The sequence below is a fragment of the Anomalospiza imberbis genome, chromosome 19 (assembly GCF_031753505.1).
Source record: "Anomalospiza imberbis isolate Cuckoo-Finch-1a 21T00152 chromosome 19, ASM3175350v1, whole genome shotgun sequence".
Classification (NCBI taxonomy): Eukaryota; Metazoa; Chordata; class Aves; order Passeriformes; family Viduidae; genus Anomalospiza; species Anomalospiza imberbis.
The window spans coordinates 5,094,878-5,121,159 of NC_089699.1; the positions used below are offsets into that span (position 1 = coordinate 5,094,878).

General features: G+C 47.9%; 1 protein-coding gene across 2 annotated transcripts in view; it reads right to left on the reverse strand.

The window, feature by feature from the left end:
• Positions 1 to 2,105: 2,105 nt before the first annotated feature.
• MAP2K4 (mitogen-activated protein kinase kinase 4) overlaps positions 2,106 to 26,282 on the reverse strand; it is a 59,575-nt gene continuing 35,398 nt past the window's right edge. For both annotated transcript variants that reach the window (XM_068209306.1, XM_068209307.1), the window contains 8 exons: positions 17,357 to 17,476; positions 10,919 to 11,038; positions 10,118 to 10,169; positions 9,602 to 9,729; positions 5,412 to 5,489; positions 4,386 to 4,534; positions 3,825 to 3,870; positions 2,106 to 3,055 (listed from right to left, as the gene is read on the reverse strand). In XM_068209306.1, coding sequence (XP_068065407.1) covers positions 2,942 to 3,055; positions 3,825 to 3,870; positions 4,386 to 4,534; positions 5,412 to 5,489; positions 9,602 to 9,729; positions 10,118 to 10,169; positions 10,919 to 11,038; positions 17,357 to 17,476 — 807 coding nt within the window. In that variant the 3' untranslated portion in view covers positions 2,106 to 2,941. The remainder of the gene's footprint in view (positions 3,056 to 3,824; positions 3,871 to 4,385; positions 4,535 to 5,411; positions 5,490 to 9,601; positions 9,730 to 10,117; positions 10,170 to 10,918; positions 11,039 to 17,356; positions 17,477 to 26,282) is intronic.

A 26,282-nucleotide genomic window follows, 5' to 3' on the forward strand; every position in this document is an offset into this window, starting at 1 on the left:
GACAGAAAATACATCCAGAGCTCCCTTCAGCTCTTTCATTTGACACAAGCAGATTTGAAGGTTGTTTTCTTCTTCCACCTGGAGGCCAGGCCTGGAAGGCAGGTATTCCACAGCTCTTAGTGAACCTTCCCGTTCACGTCTGACCTTACAAAATGAAAATAACAAGGTCACAGTCGCATCTTAGTTTTATTACAACTGACCTGCAGGCAAAAGGATAGAACTATTACATAAACACTCTGATCCATGTATAATAGCTTAAACAGAGGAGGAAGTCAAACCAGGATACCGGATAAAATATTCGGAAGCTCTTTGAAGCAGTTATGTTCCTGAGCTTCATTTTACAGACAATAAGGCAACATCCCTGCACATCAGCTTTTTGATATTTTTATACATTTTTTCTATGGTACAAGAAAAAAAATAATAACCAGAATTCACAATGTACAGTTCTTACACTATTTTCACAGCTTCTGAACACTATACACCTTTTTTTCTTTTTTTTTTTTTTTTTAATAGATACATTGCAATAAACGGTGCACCCTTTATAATAATCTATGTTGAATAGGCTAAACCTGTCCTGTACAGCCACCCAGACAGCAGCACCTCCCTCCTGTCACTGGCAGCTCAAAGCTTTGCATTTCCATTCCCAGCAAACTGGTCCTGGGCTGGAGATGGGATGGCACCAGAGCACAGACCCAGCCATCCCGACAGGGCAGAGCAAGGCAGTCCCGTGTGTTTTGGGAGGTTCCATCTCAGTGCTGGCCCTCTGAAAGGTTTTTGGGTTCCCTGTTGCCGGGAGGAGTGAGTCACACTTTCACACCCGAAGGGAGGGTGAAGCCTCACGTGTGGCTGCCCTTCCTGGGTCTGGGTCTCTTCAGCCCCCACAGCCAGCACCCCTCAGGACCTGGAGCACCTGCAGTCCCATTCCAGGGGCTGAAGGCTGGAGGGAGGAATCACAGCTCCACGGGATTTGCCTGAGAAAGGCTCTGGGGGTGGGGACAGAATGACTGCTTTAGACACGCATGGTCTGCCTGATCTTTATGCAGGATGCACGGAAGGAGCAGGTACTGCAGAAACCTCTGCCTTGCCTGAGGAGCAGCCCGAGGAACACGATCCAGGAAGGGCAGGACCAAGGGATCCCACAGTGCCAGCAGCAGCACCAGGACGTGTCCCCTCCGCGGCAGACAGACACCAGCTGTGTCCCAGGTCTCCTTCCCAGCTGGGACGTGCTGCTTGGTCTTCACTCAGCGCTCTGCCTCGGGCTGCTCTGTACACGGTGCCGTTGCTTGGATGTGGGGAGCCCTTCCCTGGGATCCTGCCAGCACCACGGTGTTTTCATTCCTACTGTGTCCAGGCTTGCTGCCGAGCTCTGATGGGAGGTTGCTCTAGCACTGATGAAGTCCTACCAAACACCTACAGCAGCTCAGAATGGAAAACAGAGACCCTGCAGCCTCCATTTTATCCCTGGTATGCTACTAAACACCTGAAAACTGCAATATTTTTGGGGGAAAAGAGTTTTTGGGAAAAATTAATCTTTGAAAAATACGTCAATTAAACAAACAGAAAAGTCTGATGTGCTGTTTCATTTAGGAATGGACCAGAAGATGACAGCTTGCCTGGCCTTGCTGGGCCAGCTGAGAGGAGTTGGATGCTCCTTCATCTCCACCTCATCTCCTTCCGCGCCCAACAATCTCAGAGAGGCTTGCTCGGGGTGCAGCACCAGGAGCTGTGGAGGTCACAGAGGAGGTTCAGTCTCCAGGTGGTGGTGAATTGTCTCCAGCAAGCTCAGCAGGGTGTGGTGGGCACAGAGCCCCGTGGCAGCCAGGGCCACCCCTCCATCCTGCCTGCAGCAGCGACAAGGAAGAGCTCAGGTTTGGACTGGGACTCAGGAGCTCAGGGACATGGGGCTGGGAGGGCTGGGCCGTGCCACAGGCGCAAGCAGCAGGGCTGGGGACAGCAGGAACACGAGAAACACTGGCCAGGACTCACAGCCATCAGCTGGTGGCCCATTCAAGCAGCTGCAGCCTCTGTGGATGGCACTGGGTGAAGGCAAAGCAAAGCCAGTGGGTGGTGAGCACTGTGCACTATAAACCAGGTCAACAAGCAGGTTAAATTCAATCAAGTAGTTTAATAATTCTTCAGGTCAAAGGTCTTATCTTACCAGGTAACAATTTACAGGACACCTAGTTAAGAGTGAAGAGTGGCTGGCTTGGTAAAAGGAGGAAGAATACATTATGTCCCATCTCAATAGTTTAATGTTAGCCTCTTTCAACGCAACATATTTTTGGTAAAGACATATTCACTATATTTAACATGATCTCTCTTTAACAGGAAGTTCAGCTGAGCACACTGTCCCCAGAAAGTACACTGCGACTGTAAAGCAACAGAATTTCATAGCAGTAAATCTATTGCACTTTGTGAAGAATAAAATTCTCCTTTGCCTTTCCAGCTCCAGAAGGCAAAGCATCTCGTTGGTTAAGCAAGTTCTTCTCCCTCCAGGCAAAGTCTCTTAATGTTCAGACAGACAACGCCTAACTTTTGTTTGTTTGCTTTTTATTATTACTTGAAACAACAATCGGAAGAGTTTGAGAGAAAAATCTTTCCAGTAGCTGCTGAGGAGTCTCCAAGTTTTGAGTCTAGAAATGAATTTTAGGTGCTATCCAATCACAGTCAACAAATATATGTACTTATTTCCACATTTCATGAATATGTCCACAAAAGAGCAAGATGAGGTCTCTCTGTGACCAACACTAACACTGTGTGATCAGGTATTACAGGGATGCACTTTATATGTGACAACAGTATACAGACAGGATGGAAATAACACCAATATTATTGCACATGGTGTCTGGGCGAGCATTAAAAACACTGCAATATGTGATGAAAATTCTTTACAGCTTGTTTTCTCTCAGCCCTTTTTCTAGAGTTTGATGTAGCAGCAGTATCAATCCACGTACATTGGAGAGCTGGGAGTTGCTGGCATTTGATCCAGGATTTTACAAACATAGCATGCAACATCCACTGTGCGTTCCTCATACATCAGGATGAAGGGATGTTTCTGGAAGCAGATAAAAAACACCAGAGTTATGGTCACCCTCCGGGCATGTACCCCTCAGGTAAAAACTGAGCAGGGGAATTTGTCTGGTGCAAGAACACACTTTGTGGCGGCTGTAGGACACCAGGACACAGCCTGGTCCATGGCTTTTCCACATTGGGAATCCAGGTCTGTAACGCGGGAGGTTAGAGGCAGTAACCTCAGTACAGGACTCCAGAGTGTCAGGAGCTGACAGGCAGGAGGCAGTGAGGGTGCAGGTTCAGCAGCTCCTCTGCAGCACTGACATTTCCTGAAATCCTTTCAGGAGAGGTTTCATCAGCAGCATGGTCACAGTGGGGAGAGTGACAGGGAGTGCCTTGCAGAGGTCAAAGCCAAGCTCTGCTCTCCTGAGCCCTGACCCTCTGCTCTGCCCAGCAGGCAGCACTGGCCAGAGCCAGATCAGAGCAGCTGGGACATAACATCAGGGAGGTTCTGGGCCAGGACATCAGGCAAAAAGCCCTTTCACATCAGGTGATGTGAAACCCCAGGGCTGATTGTGGAACTACAGCCTCTAAGAGGTGCCCTCCAGGTGCCCAGAGCTCCTTGAAGTTGCCACTTGTGACTGATCCAAGCCAAAAGCATTGCTGCTCTCTCTCCTTCAGCACCCCCACCACAGACAGACCCTGCCGCAGCCCAGCTCCAGGGCTCTGCTCCAGATCTCACTTCTGCCTGAGCCCAGCCCCATGTGAGCTGTGTGTTGGAGGCATTGAAAGATGCAGCACTGAGAACTCACCAGAAGCTCTTTGTACTTTGGCCTTTTGGACTCGTCCTTTGTAAGGCTAAAGAAAGCATAAAGATAATTAGGAGAATGTGGGATCAGGGAAAATGTTACACACATCAAATACAAACTTTTACAGGACATGGTGCTGTCACAGTGGGACACACCACTTTTGGTTTTCTGGAACACCCATCCTTGCACTGTGAGTGACCACAGGAGTAACCTCCATCCCTCCTTTGCAGCCATCCCAGCTGTGCAGGCAGGGCTGGGGCTGTGTCTGACTCAAACTTCCTGCCATGGAAACTTCCCTCCTTACCATGTCTCCTCTCTCTAGCACAGCCTCTCAGAGGTTTTCTCCTAATTCCTTTCCTGAAGAGCAGTTTACAGGGTCTGTCCTTCAGTCCCAACCCACACAAATCCCCCATCACCTCCAAACCACTAAAATGTGAGAAGTCCTCCCTCTTATGCTGGTGCAGGAATGTGAAAAGAAGCCAGGAAGTGCTGGACACTTGACCCTTGCCAAATACCAGCCAACAAAACGAGCCAACCCCAGTGCTTTCAGCAGCACACACTTACCACAAGTTGACGAAGTTGATGAAACTTGGGGAAAACTCCCTTTCCTCTGAGTTACTCAGCTGTGGTGGGTCTCCTTTCACTACTTGTGTCAGCTGGTCAAACACACTGTTCCACTTGGGGTAGGGGAATCGCCCCGTGGCCAGCTCGTACTGCAGGGAGACAGCAACAGCACCAGGCAGGGTGACATCAGGGAAGTTCACTCAGGGAAAAAAATGTCTGCAACAACCCTGGACCCCCTCAGAAGGAAGACTGAGATGAGATTTTTCATCCTATTCCCTGTATGATTCTAAGTAGAGGGAAGGTTTTACCCAGCAGTAAATTCTGCTGCCTGTGTGAGGGGCATGGCCAGATTTACTCTGACCAGGCCATGCTTCTGTGCTGGCCATGTCTGCTCCTCCACTGACATAAATCAAACCAGTGTAGGAGAGTAAAATCCTCCAGTCCTTTCCCAAGCATCCTAACAAGCACTAGAGAAAATGGATAATGAGAATAACACAATTACATGATATCTCAAGTTGGAGAGGACCAATAAGGATCCCTGAATCCAACTCCAGGATACTGAAAATGAGTTTTTTTAAACATCAGTGGTGAGAACAGAAGCTACTGGTTCATATTTAATTGCTTCTGCTTTCTCTTCTGCTTCACAACCTGGAGAAAGCAAGAGCTTCTCACTGTATCAATGTGTGCAGCTAGCACTACATGGTTAAGCCAGTGAGGAATCCCAATCCCAGAACCCAGGATTAACCAAAGTCTCTGTGCAGCCAAAGCACAGCAGCTGCCAGAGGCTTATTCACACAGGCTGGGTGCTCTGCAGCACCACACTCAGCACCCTCATCTCAGATTCTGAGCACAAACTTCATTTACAGCCCAACACCTCTTCCCTGCTCACGTCCTGCAGGAGAACCTTTTACATGGAAAGCACCCAGGCTGTTCCTGAGCCAGGAGGTGCCCACTTGAACCACAGCACAGCAAGGAGCTGGGCTGTGCTGCCCACGTGCACAGGAGGCTGCAAAGCCCCTCACTCACCAGTGTAATCCCCAGGCTCCAGACGTCCGAGCGCACGTCGTAGCCTTGCCGGGACGCGCTGGGATCTATCCTCTCCGGCTGCAACGGCAAGAAGGACCAGTCAAGCTCTGTGCCATGCAGGAAGCAATGAGAAGCATCTGCAAAGCTAGAGAGAACCCTGAGCCTGGCACAGCCCCAAGCAAAACCTGTGGCCAGGGCAGCCATCCAACCCCAGCAGAGAAACATCCCAAGGAATCACTTCAAACACTGATTTTATGGAGGTATCGTGGAAAAGGTGACCAGAAATGGCAATTTATCACAGTCCAATGCTTTGGGTTTTTTTCCTTTTGCACAAACACCTTGAATAGTTGTGACTGTCTTATTTACTTAGTTTTGTTCCACTTTGGGATGTCTTTAACACAGAGTGTCACCTTCTCTGTTTTCACAGCCAAATTGTTTCCCCAAGGGATCATAAGAACTGGAATCAACATCTCATCCACCACCCTGGGGAGTGAGGCTTAGCAGCATCTACCAGAACTCTTCTCCACAACCAGCTACTAAGGAACTATTAAAAACAATGTGCTTTAAGAAAAGCTCCTCTAACAAGGTTTTAGTCAGCCCTCGAAGGCAACTACAATGTTACAAGGCTTTAAGACATGCAAAATGTCTTTCATAGAAAGCAATATTGAGGCAGACATGGGTGATTCACACCTAAGAGCAGGTTATCCAGAGAGCTGAGCCAACAAAAAACATCTTTATGCCTTGCATGTCACCTTTATGAGAAACCTCAGCCTGCCTTCTTTAGTTAAAAATATAATAATTAACATGTCAAAAGAAACAGGCACTCATTCAGTTTTTACTACAACAATAATACAGATACCTGCATAGCAACAAATTCTAAATTACGGGGTACAGGAAATACTCTGAAAGCCCTGGTTGCTTTGTAAGCCACATTTTAATACAATTTCATGGCAGACACAGCTGAGAAGTGCAGCAGCAGGTGGCCCAGCCCTGAACTCTACTGGGGACACACCATGATGTCTGGAAGCTGCCACCAGGGATGGAGCAGCTCAGAACACATCAAATTATGGGGATGCTGGCCTGGCCAGTGCTGTGACCCACAGGGATGTGCCACAGCAGAGCAAGCTGCCAGGCTGCAGAGGAAGGAGGGGACTGCAGCTGCTCTGGGCAGGGACAAACTGCCCCGAGGGACTGGTGGGATGGGTGGCACTGGTGAGACACAGCTGGTTGTCTCAGGCACCCATGAGGGGCACCCTGTTCCTGTAAGCAAAGAGAGCAGCGGGGTTTTGGCCCTAGACCACGGTGGCACAGCTAAAGGGAAAGCAGGATGGACCAAAATAAATCCCATCTAAATACAGGGCAGGAAGAATGCTGAGAATTTTCCATGTAGATCACATGGGAGCAATTAACACCAACGAAGGAAGAGTCACCATGTCACACTCTGAGGACCTGGAGTGAGGGCTGCAGACAAAGCCTGGCTCAGGCCAGGTGTCCTTCTGATGCCAAGTGCAAGCAGGAAAGGAAATGGTTGAGGTGGAGACCCATCTCTGGATGCGCTGATGGGGTGAAAGGACAGGGGATGGATGCATCAGAGAAGGGTACAGGCTGCCATGGGGCTTCTCCAGCTCAGTGTCCACCTGAGCAACAGCATCTTGACTGAAAAATGAGCAGTGGGCACCACAGATCCTCCCTCTCTTCCAAACTCCAGCTATACAAACAGCCATACATGGCCTGATCTCTGCCTGAACCACCTGAACACAAGACATCCAGCTGGCCCTGACAGCAATGCCAGCAGCAACTGTCCACCTTCACCAGGGAGAAATAAGAAGAAGCCACGGTTTGCAGCCAGAGGCTCCAAGCTGACCTGGGAAAAGGACCTGAGTGACCAAGGATGGAGGTGACAGCATCACACTCCATTCCTGTGGAGGTCTGGAAGGAGCAGGGCAGGACACCCATCCTCACGATGGCTGGGTCTGCCCCTCCAGCCCTGCCTAAACCAAGCCCTTCCAGTCTCACCTTCCTCTCTGACACAGGCATTGGGCTCACTGGGGCATTCAGAAGGCAAAAAGCAGTAATGACACAAAGGCCTCCGGCTCCAGCGTGGCACACAGAGCCCGCTCCCAGCAGCATCCCCACAGCCAGAGGCAAGGCAGGGACCACAGGGAGCAGCAGTCAGGGAGGATGCAGGGCTGGCCAGGAACACCCACTGCTGGGTGGAGGCTGTGGAACCTCACCCAGAGCAAACCCCCAGCGCTGGCACCAGCACAGGGCACGGCGAGGAGGGCTCAGAACAGCCCGGGCTGCTCCAGGGCCAGGGACTGCCTGGGAACTCAGTCCTGCCTTTCTTTCCTCCAGGGAACACGAGGTACCAACACTCTGAGGCCTTTGCTCACTGTAACAATTGCAGGGGAACTGAAAGCCAAAAGCAAAACGACCTCTTAGCACCGCAGCTCCAAGGCTGAGGCGCCGCTCGCTGTGACAGCTCCAGCAATTTTGGTCCAAGCACACAGCACTTGCCTGGCAGCTGGACATGGCTCCTGCTGCCTCCTCAGAGCACTCACAGCCACACTGGCTGACATCCAGTGTCTTTGTTACCAACAGCTACGTGGGGACCAGGCTCCTTCAGAGGTGAGTGCCATGGGGTTGGTGAGCCTTGCAAAACCAGACACTATCATCAGGGAGAAGCATCCAGCAGCCCTAAGGAGAGCCTCCCTGGCTGAACTGAGCTACTACTCTTGGCCTATTTTACACTAAAAAAATACCATTTTCCTTTTGAGAGGAGTGTGGCAGCCTGACTCCTTCCCAGGTATATCCAGTTTGATCACAGCATCCCTTCAGACATCAGCCTCTGCTGGCTTGGAGAAATATCTGGCAGATGTGTCTGCACACTGGGGACATCTCCCCATTTCCCAGGCTCTCTGGTACGTGGAAATGCTCTTGTACTTGGAAAGGAGTCACTGAGGCTGCAGAGCAGCAGGGAAGAGGCCAATCATCTCCCACATCACTTGCCAGCTGCTGGCTGCCCCACAAACCCTGTGCCCTGCCAAGGCTCTGGAAAACACAAACTGAACTGCAACACTTTTGCTCACTTAAAAGTCCACCCAAGTCTGGAGCTGCCGATGGAGCTGCACAAATCACGGAGTGCACGTAGAAAGACAGACAGACAGACAGGAGAAAGGAAAACCAAAGGGCTATGGAAGCACTCACCTACCCACATCCCAGGGGAAAGGGAGCACTGCAGCTATTTACAGACATCTCAGGAAGAACTGTCATGGCATAGCTACACCAACAGCCTGAGCAGAACTGACCACCCACCCATGGCTCAAAGGAAGATCAGAGTCAGGGCAGACAGCTTTTGCCTTGGACACCACAGTCAGAGAAAAGCCATCTGAGAGCCATGGCTCAAGCCAGGTGGGAACCACGCTTTGGAAGAGAGGTATTTTCCTTTTTTCTACTTAGTTGTAGATAAAAAGAGTTCAGAAAACAGTATTTTTCAGCATACAGAGCCATAAATGTGTAACAAAAAATAAAGACAGGCACTAAAATTAAAGTTATATGAACAGCAGCAGGCACAGCTCCCTGCACATTGTACTCTCAGCTCATGTGAGAACAGAGATGCATTTTTAAAGCACCCTGAAGCACTGAAGTGTTTAAAACCCTCAGACAGCTTCCAAAATCACCACTACAGCTTTTCTCTCTGGGAGGGGGAGGGCAGCAAACAAGCAGGACAGACTCCCAGGAGCCAGGACTCAGCCCCAGCAATTTCCACGCAGCTGCTCTGCTACTGCTGCTCTCCAGAATCACATTCTCCTGGAATGAAGTTCTGGCACACTTTGGAATTAAAGTGGTTTACAAAAATCACTGTAATTCTGCTCTGCAATAACTCCTGTGACATAATCTTAGCAGAGCAAATGGATTTCTTGCAGACCAAGACAAACCCACACTCTGACAGGCCTGCTCCCCTGGGGAATGGTGTTTTGGAGCTGCTGGAAGGCACAGAGCTCCTCTCCACTCCAGCACCACAGCCCTGGCAGCAGCAGCGGAAGCCAGCAAAAACCCAGGAATGTGGACACTTTGCCACAGCAGCACTCAATCCAGAGCTCAGTTTCATCCAGGAAAGGGGTGTTCATCCCACAGGAAACAGGCTGGTAACAGGGAAGGTGAGATCCCACAGAGCCCGTCCCACTCACCGCCATGTAGGGCCGGCACCCTGCATCCCGTGTTTTGGCAATGGAGTCCACGAGCTGTCCGCTAATGCCAAAGTCACAGAGTTTAATATTCCCATTTCTGTCCAGAAGAATATTGGAAGGTTTGATGTCTGCAGGGGGAAGAAATTTAAACCAGTAAGTCACGGCTGGAGGTTTCAATTTCAAGCAGAGCAGCTGCAGAGGATGGAGGCCGGCAGTGCCGCGCTGTCGCCGTCACCTTTGGCGCTGGATCCTGCATGGGAGCACGAGGGGATGGAGCCAGCCCCAGAGATGCCACGTGCCCAAAAGCAGCAGCAGATGCCCAACCACCCTGAAATCACACTTACATGGAAAAAGCACAGGCTGAAGGGGCAACAGAACAGGCACACTTGTTCAACACCTGCGCTCAGACTCACAGTGGTACAGATGCCATGTTTACACTTTGAGTGAACCAACAATTCTTGCAATTATTTTAACAGACAAGAAGACATGAAGTTAAAAAAGACACAAAGAACTCACCTCTGTGAATGATTTTCAAGTTTTCTTTTAAGTGGTTTAGTGCTTTCACAGTCTAGGAAAGAAAAATAGATGAAAAATAAGCAGATGTCGTAAGAGTCCTGTGATTATTAAATTTTTGGAACACCAAGAACAGGGGTAAAAAGCATTTAATACATTGAGATATCAATGCTGTAATATGCCAGGCAATAAAACAGTTTTCTCTGAACCTTTTCTGCAAAGAGAAGGTGATATAAGAGAGGGTATGGCTTAAGTGAACACACATCTCCTGCGTCCTGCAAAGATCCCACTCTGGGAGAGGGGAGCAAGAGGTGGAGCCAGAACAATCTCTGATGTTAATTATCTCCAGCAAAAACTTATTTCAAGCCCTATGCTACATTTTTTCAGAAGGTCACAACTGTTTCAATTTCCTGACTTTTCATTAGGCCAGAACTTCCAGGTTACATCAAGAAAACATCAGCCAGGTTCTCCAGTGCTTTTGGGAGCCTTTGCACAAGACTGCCAGAAGCTTCTCTGGTCTGGGCTGGTGCCTCTGCTGCTGATGCTCACATTCAAGCAGAGAGAGAAGGAAGCTGGTCCTGGGGTCTGTTTATGAACTGATTACTGACCCCAGAATCTCTGTTTACACCATGCAACATACTGTGGAAAAGTCATGAGCACCCTGAAGAGCCATTCCCAGTGTGGTGCAAACAACAGCAGCAATTCTGCTCCACAGACCAACCACCTTTTCACATGGAGCATGATCTGAACAAGGATCTGAACTTTTCAATTATCTTCAACAACAAGGTTTAACAAAATACTCACAGCTAAAGTGATTTTGCCTAAGATTTCTTCTGGAATAACATCATCTAATACACTATATACATATTTGTAAAACTTATCAAACGAGGTAGACATGAGCTCCATACAGATCCAACAGTCACCCTGGAAAGAGAAAAGAATGTGTGTTACTGTTGATATAAAAAAGAGAAATACAAATCCAGAGAGCATACAGAGATCCGTGGAATCCTATGAAATACATGAACAGCAACGTGCATTCTATAGAAAGGATGGAATTCAGCTTGATTTGTTTCAGCAATGAAAGACTTGCTCCCATTCACAGCAGAGGCATTTACCTGCCCCGCTCACACCTGACATTACAGTTCAGCTGCTTGATCACAGGTGAGTCCAAGCCTCACACAGTGTTTTGCTCTCCAGAAGGCTGCAGGCACAGTGGAACACCCAGAAGAGGGGAGCTGCTTTCCTAGGAAGGGCTGTGTGGCTGGGGAAAAGATTTTGGGTTACAGCCATGGGCAGCTCCAGCTTACACTGCTCACTTGGCATCAGGCTTTTCACATCAGCTCAAGGCAGAGCAGGAGCTGATGTCATCCACTCAAGGGCTGCTACAAGCCTGAGCCCAGAAAACTCCCACTGCACCAAAAAAAAGCAGAAGATGGAGTAAATGTTGTGACAGACATGGAAGCAGGGACATCACAGTGGAAGAGGCCAGAGCAGCACAGCAGGACAAGGGCATGACCAGCACACTTCAGAGGGAAAAGGTGAACCTGGGCTGCTACAGACCACAGGTTGGCTATGGAAGAAGTTGGCTAAGGAACTGTTCAGATTTAAACTACAGAAATTAAACAGGCAATACCTGTGGAAAATTTCTCTTTTCCACACTAGCAACAAAGGCAAAGTGCAGATGAAGCACTTCCATACAATGGAGAGTGGCTCAGGGCAAGCAATGTAGCTCCAGTGGCAGTGATGTGCATAAATCAAGTGAGACTGGAAGCCCACCAGAGCTTTATGAGCTGTCTGTAGTGAGAGAAGCCTCGCTCTCATGGACTGGTTCTACTGGCCACAGGATCATCCAAAAACTGCTTCTGTTTTGATCAGATTTATAAAAAAATTGGGACAGGGCTATACTCCTATTGTACTGAGACTGTGGGGGGACAGGACTGGTTACAGAGAGCCAGAATACCACTGACCACCTGCAGCCTTGTATTTATGTCCAGCTGCACCAGTACTGTGAGTGGCTTCCATTGCCCAGGTCACAACAGGTCACTGCCCAGCTGGTGTTTGGACAGTAAAACCAACCAAGTGAACAACACCTGAGCAGAGCCATTACCATAACCAAGGCTTCACATGCACTCTGCATCACAGGTTGGGATGGGTATGGTACTGAAACCTCAAATAAGCACAACACATTTCTAGCCAATGGTAATTTTTAAGCATAAAACAACCCCTTTTATGATCAAAAGCACTCAAGGAAAGACCTGGTTTACAGGAGTCCTGAAATAGATGCCATACAGAAATCCTGAATGAAGGCATTTATTCTTCTGGTAATATAAAAACCTACCTGCCCTACATGAATTCATGTCAGCAAGATCAATGGAAAAAGATAACAGGCCTTTTCCACTATGCAGCATCCTTAAGGCTGGTGGCAAGACCCAAAACTCTACAGGCTAACTCTTCCTGGGACTTGGAGAGCCTTACCTGTTGGCAAACTGGTGAATTTTAACAGGAAGGAAAAGGAAGACTGGCTGGGGACTCAGCTGCCTTCCTGACCACATACCAAGAAGTGCTGATGTACATGGGCAAGTCCTACTCCATTGTGAACTGTGAGGACAAAACCACCCTAATGGAAGCTCCACTTCACATATTGCCTCTTAAGTCAGGTTGATTTCTGATCATAAAATGACAAAAGAAGAGCTTTAATTTTCTCTTCCTGTTAAGAGCTATTCTTCCAAAGAATGTATTTTAGTCTTCATTGGGTATTAGATTACCAGATGCTAATGCACATCTTGTAGACATTCAAAAAAATATCCAGGAATGCACCCTGTGCATTTAATTAAAATATCCCTGTCCAGGACAGACACAAAAGCTGCTTCACAAGCAATGGAGTGCTTCAGCTTCTCCATGCAGAGAATTCCCATTGACAAGGGAGCAGGTGTCACAAGGATGTCACCCATCTGGAGCGCAGCTCACCAGGAAAGGACCCGTGGCTCCAGGTGGACATTAAACTGAACATGAGCCTACAATCCATCTTTGCTGGGCTGAAGGATCACAGCATGAGGCAAAGCATCTCCAGCAGGTGGAAGGAGCTGATCCTTCCCCTCGATCCAGCAATGGTGAGGCCACACCTGGGGTCCTGTGACCTGTGCTGGGCTCCCCAGTGCAAGAGAGACTCCAGCAAAGGGCAACAAAGATGACTAAAGAATGGGAGCATATTCCCCATGAGAAAAGCTGAAAAAGCCAGGACTGGTCAGTCTGGAGAAGGTTCGGGGGAACCTCACCAACCTAAGGGGAAGCTGCACAGGGGACGGAGCCAGGCTCTCTCAGTGGTGCCAAGCAGCAAGAACAGAGCACAATCTGACACACAGGAGGTTTCCTCTGAGCATGAGGAAACACTTTTTGTGAGGGGGATTAGTCACTGGCACGGGTTGCCCCAGGAGACTGTGGAGACTCTATCCCTGGAGAGATTCAAAAGCTATTTGGACACAATCCTGGTCAAGTGGCCCCACTTGATCATGGGGGTTGGAAAAGGTGACCTCAGAGGTCCCAGCCAACACCCACCACTCTGATGCAAATGCTGAAGGTTTCTCACATCTGCTCACTGCAGGGGCAGCCAGCTTTTTCTGCAAGTTGCAGCTAGACCAGTGAGAGAGACTGACAAATGTCACCCCCACCATGTTTTTACAGGGCACACAGGACACTTTTCCTACAGACCAGGGCCTGACAATGGGGACAGATGGGCTGAGGGATGGCAGCACAGTCAAGGATTTCCATAAAAACAGCAGGTGCATCAACAGCAAACAACTGTGCCAGCAATTCACACCAGCCCAGCACTGTGCTACCAACACATCCATCCCAGCTCTTCTCTCCTGCCAGCAAAAGCTCCCCATGGGCTGATTTACCCAGCTTCCTAGGCATGTTCTGCATCTTGCAATTAATTTTTCACTGAATAATTTTATCAAGTATTGAACTTATTGGTTTAAACTTGGCTCAGCTACACTTGCACTGTGTAGGAGTCACTCCTGAGATTCCAAGTCAAATGAGGCTTCTTTCCTCTTCCCCTCTTAAAGAGAAACACAATCAGAACAGGTACTTTGAAGAGCCACTAGTGTGGTCATGGTAACTACCCAAACATTCCCAGCTTTACAGGTGCTGTTTCAAACCAGAGCATTTGTAAAGCTTGTAGCAGACAGGCAAGAAAGTAAGACCATTTTTTTTTTCTCAGACCTAAAAACCTCTTAAACCAGCCATGCTCAGGGCCAAAGTCTTGGGGGTCCCAGTGCAGCACTGTGGGCTCAGCCCACAGCTCTTTTCTCACAAGGAGAGACTCAAGTGAAATGCTTGCAGAATCCCTGTCAACCAATTTTTAATTTTTTTTTCCTTCCCCCATCTAGCAAATAGAGCCTTGAGCGGAAACACGTGAGCATGAGTAGCCAGACCCTCTTCAGTCAGATCTCTGATGGCTGATGTGGACAGCTCTGTGTGCACCAGCAGGACTCTGGGCTCTCCTGAGTGCAGTATGGAAAAACCAGCTGCTCTCCTGGGGCCAGTGGGAACCCCACAAAGTTCAGTGAGTGTCAGATCCTGCACCTGGGTCACGGCACTCACCAGTATAATGATGACTGGATTTAGAGCAGCCTGGAGGAGAAGGGCTGGGACATCGTGGTGGATGAAAAATTGGACATGAGCTGGTAACGTGCCTGCAGCCCAAAAGTCCTGGCCATGGTGCACTGAAGCCCCTGATTCCATGCATAGACTGAAACACTGTCTTTTACTTTTTCAACTTTGTTGTTGTTTCATTGACCAGGCAATTTAATCTCATTTAATGGGTGCCAAAAGCTGAAGCAAAGTCCTGTACCTGGCAATCAACTGTTCCACATTCCATCACATGCACAGACATACACTGACAGAAATGTCCCTCCTGACTGAACAACGGGCAGCAAGTGATAAAGGTTCAGGTGCTGCCTGCTGAGGGACAAGCAGGACCCAGAGAAGACACTCCCTATCACAAAATGTGGAAGCAAGAGAAAATACAACTACAGGAATTTCTGTGTAGTATTTTCTGCCTTTCCAAATCAAACTGCTGGTATTCGCAGAGGCTGCCACAGGAGCTTGTGTTCACAGCTACTTCCCTGACTGCAAGCTGGGACACTTGTCTGGCTACGAAGTAAGACCTTGCATAATTTTATCCAATTTGCTTTAGTATTCCCAAACTGTCAGGATCCCAGAGCTTAGCTCTGCCTCTCACATCAAACACTGCCTGTTGTGGAAGGCTGCCTGCCTTCCCTTTGTGCCAGCTGCCCTGCTGCTCCTCCTGGAGCCGCCTGGATCCTGCCAAGCCTGTGACTGCACAAGCTGCCTATTCAGCCTGTTAAACTCCGGTAAAGAGGCTCACATGGACTCTTTCACCTTTTAGGAGCAGGCAAAGAAGATTTCTCATTGGTTGCTCCATTCATAGCCAGAGAACCTGAATCTCAGCTCAGGGCAAGGAATCCCAAAAGGATGTCCTTACTTTTCACCTTGAAATGCTGGATCGAAGAGCTTTGTTTTATATTGTTTGTTGCAGATTTCCTGAGAGAGTTTTGGTCTTTACCAATGTCCCATGAGCTCTTACACCTCAGGGGATGGTGCAGCAGCGACCTGGATCTTTCACAGGTATTTGAGAACAGATCTGATAAGCAGACTGGGGGGTCAGACAGATCCAAACATCCTCGTGAAATTCCTTTTTTCCCTTTCTGTGCTTCTCTGGTGTCATACTTTGCTACCTTTAGAAGATTAAGACTCTACTTAATATTGGAACAAGTAATTAATACGACAAGACAGAAAACTTTATGGAAGCACCCAGCTCACCCTGTGTACCCCTGAGGAACATGACTTGGGGCATCCCTAGGCAGTGAGGGACCAAGGAGAGGGCTGCTTTCATCTCTGAAGCAAACACCACTTATGTTGAAGGGGGAAAAGCAGATTTCACTCCAACCAGAGCAATGCCAGTGAAACCTTTCCCAGACAGAGCTTGCAAGGAGCCCTGGGAGCCCTGCCTGGCTGCAGCATGATGAGATTTTTGGACATGACAAAGAATGCAGCCAAGCAGACATCTGGGTGCTGATTAAGGTAAGTTTTTATATTGTTTATGTATTTACATATACATTTACATGTATTTTATATATTTATATAATACTACAATTATATATAATTTTATATAGTTTATATATAATTTATCTAATTATTATATTATTAATGATATATTATATATATATATATATGTATATATATATATATACACACACACACACACTATACACAATATATATTTACATGCATTTACACCCTGGGATGTGTCCAGAGCTGAAAGGAGCTGAGAGGCTTGCACAGCTCTGAGCATGTTGCTATACAGCATCTGGTAAGACGCTGTTTTGTCCACAGACCTTTCCTCACAGCAGCTGACAGCCGTGTCACCTTTATCTCAGCAAAGCTGGAAATTTCCAGCCAAGCTGAGGCTCCACACATGGTAAGAGCTTGTACTGTCTGAACATGGACAATGCCTGCTGGCCCAAAATGGCTTTGTGTTCAAAAAGATCAGAAAAAGCAGAGCATGGGAAAAGGAAGGACTATTATGCTTATTTTAGAGAATGAGATTTAAAGCCAGAGGAGTGACCTGGCAAAATGACAGAGGCAGGCTCTCTAGAAACAGGAATTAAATATTCAGACACAGTTTTGGGTTTTATCTAAAACACTGACCTCCCTCCAAATGTTTTCCAGTAAAACCCCACAAGATTCTGCACAGGCTGCTATGCCTGAGAGTCCCTAAAGACCACCTGCAGACCTTAGGTCTCTATTTTCCTCCTTCCCTTGAGTAGAGGTACTGGATTTGTGCTGAAGTAATGGAAAACAGGCAGGGGCTCCACATCTGTCCCCCTACACTGTGGCAGTTTCAACAAAAGAACAATTACAGGAGCAGGGATAATCCAAGCCTGCAGAGGAGATACAGGAGGAAGGAGAAGCAGCAGTCAGATTTCAACATTCATCTTCTCCAAAACTTCTGTTGCAAAGAGACCAAATGCTTGCTCAGAAGTGCCCAGACACCTGGGTCTCCTGGCTAAACACCTTTGAGTAAAAATGGAGAACCAAGAAACCTAACTTCAATCAATTTTCTCCTCCTTAGCACGAGTTTGAAATTACAAAGGGAAAAAAAAAAAACAAGGTAAAACCCAAACTCTGCTACAGGTGAAGCAAGTTTGGGGTGCCCACCTCTCTGAAGAGCGCGCCATAAAACTGAACAATATACGGGCAGTCGCTGCTTCTCATCACTACATCAAGGTCCATCAGAAGCTGCTTCTGCTCCTTTTCATCCACTGTCGACCGAATTCTCTGAAAGAGGAAGAGTGGCAGAGACTTCGTCACTTCCATGCCATTACTGCACCCTCAGCCCTGCTGGTGGAGACAAGTGACCAGGACCCCAAACCCAAGCGTGTTCAAAAGCACTCTAGAGAATCAAGCAGTGCTCTCAAATAAGAAATGTAACTGAACACTTCTAAAGCTGTTTAATCAGATTATAAAGCCCTCAGTCCTCACATAAGCATCAACACTTTCAGATTAAATGCCAGGAAGAAATTAAAGAGCTGAAATTTCATTGAAAACTACAGCAAAACACCACATCCAGGCTTTCATTTCAAAACAAATTCCCACACAGTTCTTAGCCATGCTGGAAGGGGCTTGAAGACTGGTTTGAAATTTAACCAAGGAACATTATGTTTTAAATTTCTAAGCACAAAAGTAAAAAAAAAAAAAAAAAAAAAAAAAGAAAGGCTCCTTCCACAGCCTCCACCATGGCTGGGGAGAAGGGACTGCCACATAACCCAGGGAACACATTTCTCTGGTAATGTTAATGATGGGCAGCAGTCCTGTGAGCTCTTCTCATAAAACTAACAATCCTTTACCTAGTACTGGCTGAGGGAACACCAAAACAGTATAAAAGATAGTTTATATAGCTACATACCCCATGTGTATATAGAGATATATATGTATACACACACTGTACACTGTATATTATAAAAAGTTTCATTTGGGCTTGAAAGAACAATGCACATTTGAAAACAGAAAACTGTTTCAAACATGAAACTGGTTAAATGAAGGATGGCGATGGAGATGACCATACAGTTTTTCATGTGATTTTACAGATCTGTTTAACATCTTGCACTAATTAATACATTCTCTGAATCACAAGTGAGGAAATCGTGATCCTGAAGCTGTGACTCATGTTGAAAAACCATTTAAAAAAAACAAGAAAAAATATCTGGCAAGAAGTCCAAAGCAACAGAGGTAGCCAGGACCATCCTCAGGGACAAAAACTACATGGCTATCCATGAAAGAAAAATTATTCAAGCTTGTGGAAAAAATCTGCAAGATACTAGCACCCATTTCACCAATACCATGGCCCCATGGGCAACTGCTGGTGGCATCAGGACCACACAGATCAGCCAGCCCAGGCCAGGTGAGTGAAGGTACTTTCAAGGCTGGCCATTTATATAGCACCACATGTGAAACAGTGCACCCTTATGTACTTTAGGACTTATTTTGTAAAGACCCATACAAAACAAGGACAGTATTAACCCTGTAATTCTCCTTACCTGTAGTGCATCCTGGTATTTTGATATTTAACCACTTGCTCTTAATGTTCTAGCACCTCTAGTTTGGTCTAGACCAGTAATAATATGTTTATATTGCACTTTTCCCACCCTGTGAATGCTAGAGTTCTTGGGGACCTGTCAGGAGACTTATCCAGCACCCACAGTCCATAATACCTGTGATGTGCTGAGCAGGTGGAGTTCTGTGCCACCAACAGAGCAAGAAGCAGCTCAACGGGCCAGGAACGGAACTAAAACGCTTCACCTCCAGGTCACTGGTTCAGGTTTGTGTCACACAAGCTCAGCCAGCCACTGGCTGTTTCTGCTCTTGTGCCCTCACCGTTCAAAGCTCTGCAACCTCCACCAAGAGGCTGGAGGCCGAGCAGAGTGAATGTCTCTCTCCAAGTGACACACCAGCAGCACTGTGTGAAATGGAAATGCCACTGCTCTGACCTCCACAGGTGATGGATGCCAAAGCCACCACGGTGAGACCTACGACCAATAGTTCAGCCTCTCACTGAGACATGACCCACACTGAAAAGGTCACCTCTGGTGAGGAACCAGAAGGAGCTTTTCTCCATATTGTAACTTGTGTTCTCCTTCTGTGCCCACTCCATGTCTCTCTCCAAAAAGCCTCTTTCCTGGTCTCTGAGAGTTGTCCCAGCCCTGCTCTGCATTCCCCTTGCACCTGCACAATCCTGTCACAGGCAACCCCACAGCATCCTGCTCAAAGTCCGCCTCTTCTCCTGAAAGCATCTCCTCCCACTTCCGACATCCCTCCTCTGCTGTTACTTCTCCAACACTGCAAACCATGTGAAATACACACTTTATGGTGGAGGTGATTTTAATGGCACTCCAGAACAACACTGAACCCAAACACTCCTCTTCTCAAACACGAGCTCCCCAGCAAGAAAGGGCTGGCAGAGCTCCCAGGGCACAGACAGTGCGTCAGCTACAGGGCAGAGGACAGCTTGAGAAGCCAACATGGACACTACAGCAAATACTGCTTCAGAGAGCGAAAGGAATGCCAAGATACGAGATTGGGAGATCTCATACAACCGCGCTGGAGACTGGCAAAGTCAAGAGAAAGGGAGAGCTCTGAGGAGCAGCATGCAGTACAGCACACAGACAGGGTCAGCCCAGGCTGGACAAGGTGGCTCTGCTTAGCTGCAGTGTGCCAGGGAGCCTGCTGCAGCCCAGGACTCCCAGTTCAGCTGCAGAACAGGGAAGAGAGGAAAGTCAACAGCAGTCAGTACCCAAATAGCACGTGAGCCTGCTTCCTAAACCCAAGGCATGGTGCAAAGCACTGCAGCAGCTCCCACAGACACACTCCCCAAGAACATGGGACATGGCAGGGAAGGAAGACACAAGGTGAGGCAGCTGCTTGAAGGCAGCATTTCAGACAGGGATGGACAGGGGCTGACTTCACTTCAGGCTTTACAGATCTCAGCCCAGTCACCTTCCTGCAGGCAGTCACTGATAAGTCATTGCTAAGTGACCCCACGGCCAAATAAGCCATAGATAGAAAAAGGGGGATTTGCAGTAGAAGCTTATGGAGTCTCCTTTTTAACAATTCTTTGTTGGCCTCCTGTAATTTAAACTGTATCAAATCCTCTTAGGAGAAAATTCTCCAGCCCTTTTTATTCAAACACAGGTTAGGACAAAGCTTTCCAACACCAGGAAGAAGAAGCCATGCTCTGAGTAGCATCAACAGCAAAAGCACAGTCTGTGCTGTGGATTATGCCACCCTGAAACCTAAAACCAGGCAGATTCCAGAAACTTGACCCAAAACAGAAGAGATATCATCCAGTCCAATATGCACACAGAAAGATTCAGGTGCAGTGTGAAGTGACTGGTTGAGAAAAAATCTAAAAAAAAAAAAAAAAAAGAAAAGGAAAAAGTAAAAAAAATATATGTAAAAAAGCTGTAAACACCAAACTGAAACTCAACTCCTTGAGCTGTGAGACAATCCAGAACTGCCCTGAGCATGGGGCTCACCTGTGTCCTCAGCAGAAAGCTGAGCACAGCAGTGTCTGGCAGTGCCATGGGAGATGTGGTCCTTCCATGGGATGGCAGGGATTTGGGACAACAAACAGGCAGCAAAAAGAGGGTTTGCCCAGTCACTGCTGAGGATGGGAGTATCTATCTCCCCATCTGAAACACGTTTAATGCTGACTGAAATAGATCACAACTAGCTTCCCACCTCCTGTGGTGAGGCCCTAACTCTCTCACCGTTCCTTTTCAGCTCTTACTCATCCACTCCCTCCCCAGCTGTCCTACCAGCAGGACTGGGAACACTGGTTTCCCCAGCTTTCAGCCAGCAGACCTAAACAAATGACTGAAACAGAAAATTCTGAAGGTGTCACTCAATTGTGTGAAGAATTACAATGGTGGTTTGGCAATAAAACCCCGAGACTTCTCTTTGGAAGTCATATGGACATGGAAAGGACAGAGAAATTTGCCCCTGGATGTAGCTAAATATACTAATGAATCATTCTGATGGGATATTAGACATCCAGGAAAGGATGGAGGAATCATGGAGGTATAAATAAAAGTCAAAATTCTGCTCTCAGAGGCATTTGAAACTTAGCAACCTCCTTAAGCTGTGAGACTGTCATTGAGAAACCTGAGAAAGTCAGACAGGAACTTCTGGTTTGAAGCTGTGGATGAGAGAACAAGCCCTGACTACCATAATGATGTACAAGAGACACTGCTCAGAACAAGAAACAGCTCCATGGCCCGCTGGCTTCCCCAGGAAGAACAGGGATCTTTTATGGGCCCATGGGTTTGACACTTCCAATTACCCAATTGATCTTGAAAATGCTTCTGATTTCCTTAGGAAAAGTTCAGAGAACAAGTAGAGCATATCACATATACTGTTAAACTAAAGAGAAAACACTGACTGTAGAGGATACTGACTGTAACTGGAGGCTTGACTAGGCAATACTGCAGTGGGCCTAAGTCAGCCAGGCTGAGGATATTGGAAGACACAGAAAATTCTGGCCTACAGATGAAAATCACTTTATTTTGAGGTGGAGGAAAATTGAACACTGTGGCAAAACCACCCTCTCCCCCAGCTGGGTTACTCGTCTAGCTGTAACCATTCCTGACAGAAAAATAATTCAATTAAAAAGAAGTACAAGATGCTTCCATGGGGCCATGACAAGAAGCTTGAAGGTCAACCAAAGCACAAACCACTCCACTCGTCTCTTGGTGATGTATTTCTCAGCCAGCTGAACTGGTTGAAACAAAACTGGGAGAAGCTGCTGATGGTGAACTTCAGATGTCTGAAGTGTTCCCTGCTGCAGGACAGAAGAGGTGAGGAGCAGGTGAAGATCTCCTGCCTGAGCCTGAGGCTCAGACATCACTGCCAGGAATACCACTGCTGTGTTCAGGCTCCTGACCTGCACAGGAGCCACCCAACACATCAAAGGTTGACTATTTTACGTATGTTCCTATTTATTGTATGAACTTTTCAAACAAGGAGCTTTCCCAGCCTTCCAGAGGCACTGTGAAGTACCCTGGCTAATAAAACCCACCATACACAGCATTTCAGTGCAAAGCAGAGCATCCTGCTCTAACTGGAAGAATGCTCCCCAGCTTTCATTCCAGTTTGGGCTATTTTTTTTTAAATTCATATTCCAAGGATCTTTTAAAGCATCCTTTTTGTGTGAACTATCACCAGGACCAGAAGGAAACCTCAAGCCAGAAATTACAACCCCCAGCAGCTGGGTGAGTTTCCCAAGAAAACACTTCCTCCAAATAAATGGGGCTTCTCTCTGTGCCTCTAATTTGTGGTACCCTCACGGAACAAGAGGCACAGAACAAGAGTCCCTGCAGCAGCTGGGACAACACCATGTGGTGATGCTAGAGGGCAAATACAAAAAGGGCTGGAAAATTGCACCTACTGTGGAGCCTCTCAGACAAAAACAGGACAGCACTGGAGCAGATCCTGAGGAGGAACCAGGGCTCTCTGCACAGTGCGAAGCCCAGGACAATGGTCACAAGTCACTTTCCCAGACTGCCACAGGCTGGGAAAAACCAGACTAACACAAACAAGAAACCAGAAGCAAAATCAAAGGATATTGAGTAGAACTGGAAGCAAGATCACAAAGAGCTGGTGCAGCAGACACACACACCAGCCAGGAAAAGAGATTTCTCCCAGGAAAACGAGGAGCCAGGAAGAGAAGCCTGACAAGGTGAGGATTCAGCATACAAAGTGGCCTTACATTTATTGGTTTGCATAGCCAGATCTGGCACTGGACAAAACTGGAATGCTCTCTTTCCCACCTGGAAAGGTCTTGACCTAATATGCCCAAAAAATCCTTAAGAAAATGAAAAGGGTATTTTCAGTGACAGGAAGACTGTGATGGCAGTTGACCCAGAGTAAAAAGGTGCATCTGCAGGAAGATCTGAAAGGAAGTGACCTAAAGAATGAAAGGATTGGTTTTTAATTGGAAATAAAAATTTGGAAGATTAGGAGAACATAATGCAACATTTTCTAGAGGCAAAAAATGAGAAAAGTTTGAACATAAATCCCCCTCTTTCCTACATACTCTCCCCCTCCTGACAGCTCTAGGAAATAGCTCTCTATGCAGAAAGCATCAGGGGTGCACAAACAATTGCAGGTGGCAGCAACAGGAGGACCAGGTCCCTGCTCCTGCAGCCCACTCCAGCCTCCAGCCTGTTCCCACAGAGGAACAGAATAGTTCTGGCATTGAAATGAGTATTCACAGAGAATGACCAAAGCTAAAGGAGAGGGAGGAGCAGGACAAGAGCTCATCATCCCAGCCATGCTCCACCAGCTGAAGCTTTGATGCAGTAGTTTTAGCCAGCAACACGAGGCTCATTTCAGGCTCATTTTCCTCCTCTTCTACTGACTCTGGAGCACAGATTAAAAGCCTGACTCACCCAGGGCCTGGCAGCCCTGCCCATGCCAGGAGATTCATTAAAGGTACCAGGATTGCATCCGCCAGGACCCACGGGCTGACAGTCCAAAATGAGTTACAGGGAAAAATGAAAGAAAACAGTGTCTCCACCTGCAGATTTTGGTGATATTTCAGCCCTAAGGAATTGTTTTCCTTCAGTAGTAAGAAAAACTGGATGTGCAGCAAAAAAAAAGGCTGTGCTGGGGGCCCAGGAGGCTGTGTGCCCTGTAACACTGAACTTTCCCAAGCAGGGGAAAGCTTGGGAAGCTTCAAGAAACTGTTCCTTGGGCAAAAGCAGGACAGACTACAAAAAGCAAGAGAAAGGAGCTGGGAACAGGATCTGAAGATATGCTCTGGCAGCCACACCCTCTGAGGGGAGCAGGATGAGCGACCAGAGGTGCCCAGCTGGCCTGGCACAGCAGGAGCTGCCTTCAGCCAGAGGAAGACTCCAAAGGAGCAATGTTTCAAGCTGCACACTTGCAGAACAACAAGGATTTGAATCTCCCTGTGGTAGAATGAGGTGACAAGCCTGCTCATGGTAGCTGCAAGCAGGACACAGCCCTTCCAGAGGTGGGGCAGGAATTTCCTGACTGCACTGGGAATTTGCAGCAGCAGTAGTGGAAATCTGGGGAGTGGCAGAGAAGGATGGAGGAGCAGCTGGGACAGGCCCCTGTACCAACTTTCTCTGCATCTAACGAGCAGTACAGAACAGCCAACTTTTGGCTTGCCGCTTCCATAAAGCTGTTTCCTTGTGCTGAATGTCCTTCCAAGGATGCTTGGCCTGCTGCACTGCTGCTGCTCTTGGGGAAGCACAGGAGTGACAGCAGCTCAACCAAATAACCGGACACTGGCTCCACCATCCAGCTGTAAGGGGATCCTGTTCTCACTTGTCACCTGCCCCCAGCACGGTGCCACACCACAGAGCTGCAGGTGCCACGGAGATCACAGGCAAGACCTCACTAAAGTGACACCCTTTCACAAAGCACAGTTTCCCTACTCAAACTTCTCTTACAGAAGAGCTTTATTGCTGAAGGCTGAAGGAAACAGTTCCACAGTGAAGAGACCACAAAGCTTGAGAGAAAGAGAGAGCAGGAGGGGAACAGTCCCCAACACAGACAGAGATTACGACAGAGGAGGAGCAGAAGATTAATGCACAGCCATGGCTGCCTCAAAAGCATCAGGAGGCTGAGAAAGGAAAATCTGAGGAGTGTGGGATGAACTAGTCACTAGTCCCATCCTGAAACTTCATCTCAAAGAACTGCACCATCCAAGTCTGAGGAATTGCTGCTGCTGCCTTGGAGGCCTCACTGACTGTTCCACCCACAGGTCTTCCTTTGCTCAATTTTGTGTTTTCTCCCCACTGGGACAAACGGAACAGTCACTTGCCAAGCCCCAAGCCCAGAACCCCCAGGCTCAGGACACATCTCATCCCTTGGGAGAAGCCAGCTCAACACGCTGCACCATGCCATCTCCAGCCATGTGCTTCAAGGACACAGAACTGCTGCCTTCTGCCTCCCACATGGCTGTACCTGCACCACGGGCCCTCAACAGTGACAAGATTCACCTAGGGTGCTGAAAAGCCCTTGTGCAAACAGTGTGGGACAAGAGAAGCCTGTGCCAGCAGACACATCTTCTCCATGACACGAGGCAATCCAACAAAGTCCTTCTCCGCACGGCTGTAGCCACAGCAGAGCTCCAGGAAACAGCCACTCAGCTCTGGGGGTGTGCCCCTCCACACCCTCAGCAAAACTACAGCTACCCAGGTCACACACCCTGAGTCTGAGAAGATGGAGGTGTCCAGGAATCATTTCACTACACCAACGTTTTTCAACCTGTCACCTGCAAACTACACCCATGAGTTCTACCAAAGGCAACTGTAAGAAACCAGCCTTTAGCTACAGGCAACCTCTAACTCCACTGGAGACTCTCAGGGATTTAAACCCAGCTTGAAACAGCACTGCATAGTGACCAGAAACACTCAAGAGACCTAACCAGTGATCCCCCCAGTGTGAGGAAATCAGTATTTACTGGAGAAGATAAAGAATGAGGGTTACTCCAGTAACCTGACACACTAGAGACAGGTAGGAATTACATTCAGAGCAGCTGGAGCTGGGGCTGAGATATGTCTGCTTGGCATGTGAGACCAGCAGGGGCAAATGTTTCCCGATTGGATCAGGGAGTATTCCAAAGAAGACAGAGAGTTGGAAAAGACAGTAACACAGATCACTCCTGCTTTCTCCTGGGAGCCATAAGAGCACTTACAGTTGATATCATCGACAGAGTTAAAGACAGATGTCATTAGCGACCTGCAGTGAGCAAAGGAAAGGACCAGAGAGACAGAGAACAGCTGCTGCCCACCTCCATGGACAAGCAGCTCCTCAAAGATGCCAAGTGAGCAGCACTGCTGTGGCAAGACAGGCAATTATTGCCCCGCTGGGAGAGGAGGCTGTTCCTGGTTCTAAGGTGAGTTTTGGGGTAGCATGAAGTAGAAAATGGACAGTCAAGAAACCTGCTACACCTTCCACCTCCAGGACAGTCTGACATGGTGAGCACAAAGCAGACACTCCATCATACATCAGCAAGAGCATAACACTCCCTAGAGGACATCCACTCCATTCCAGC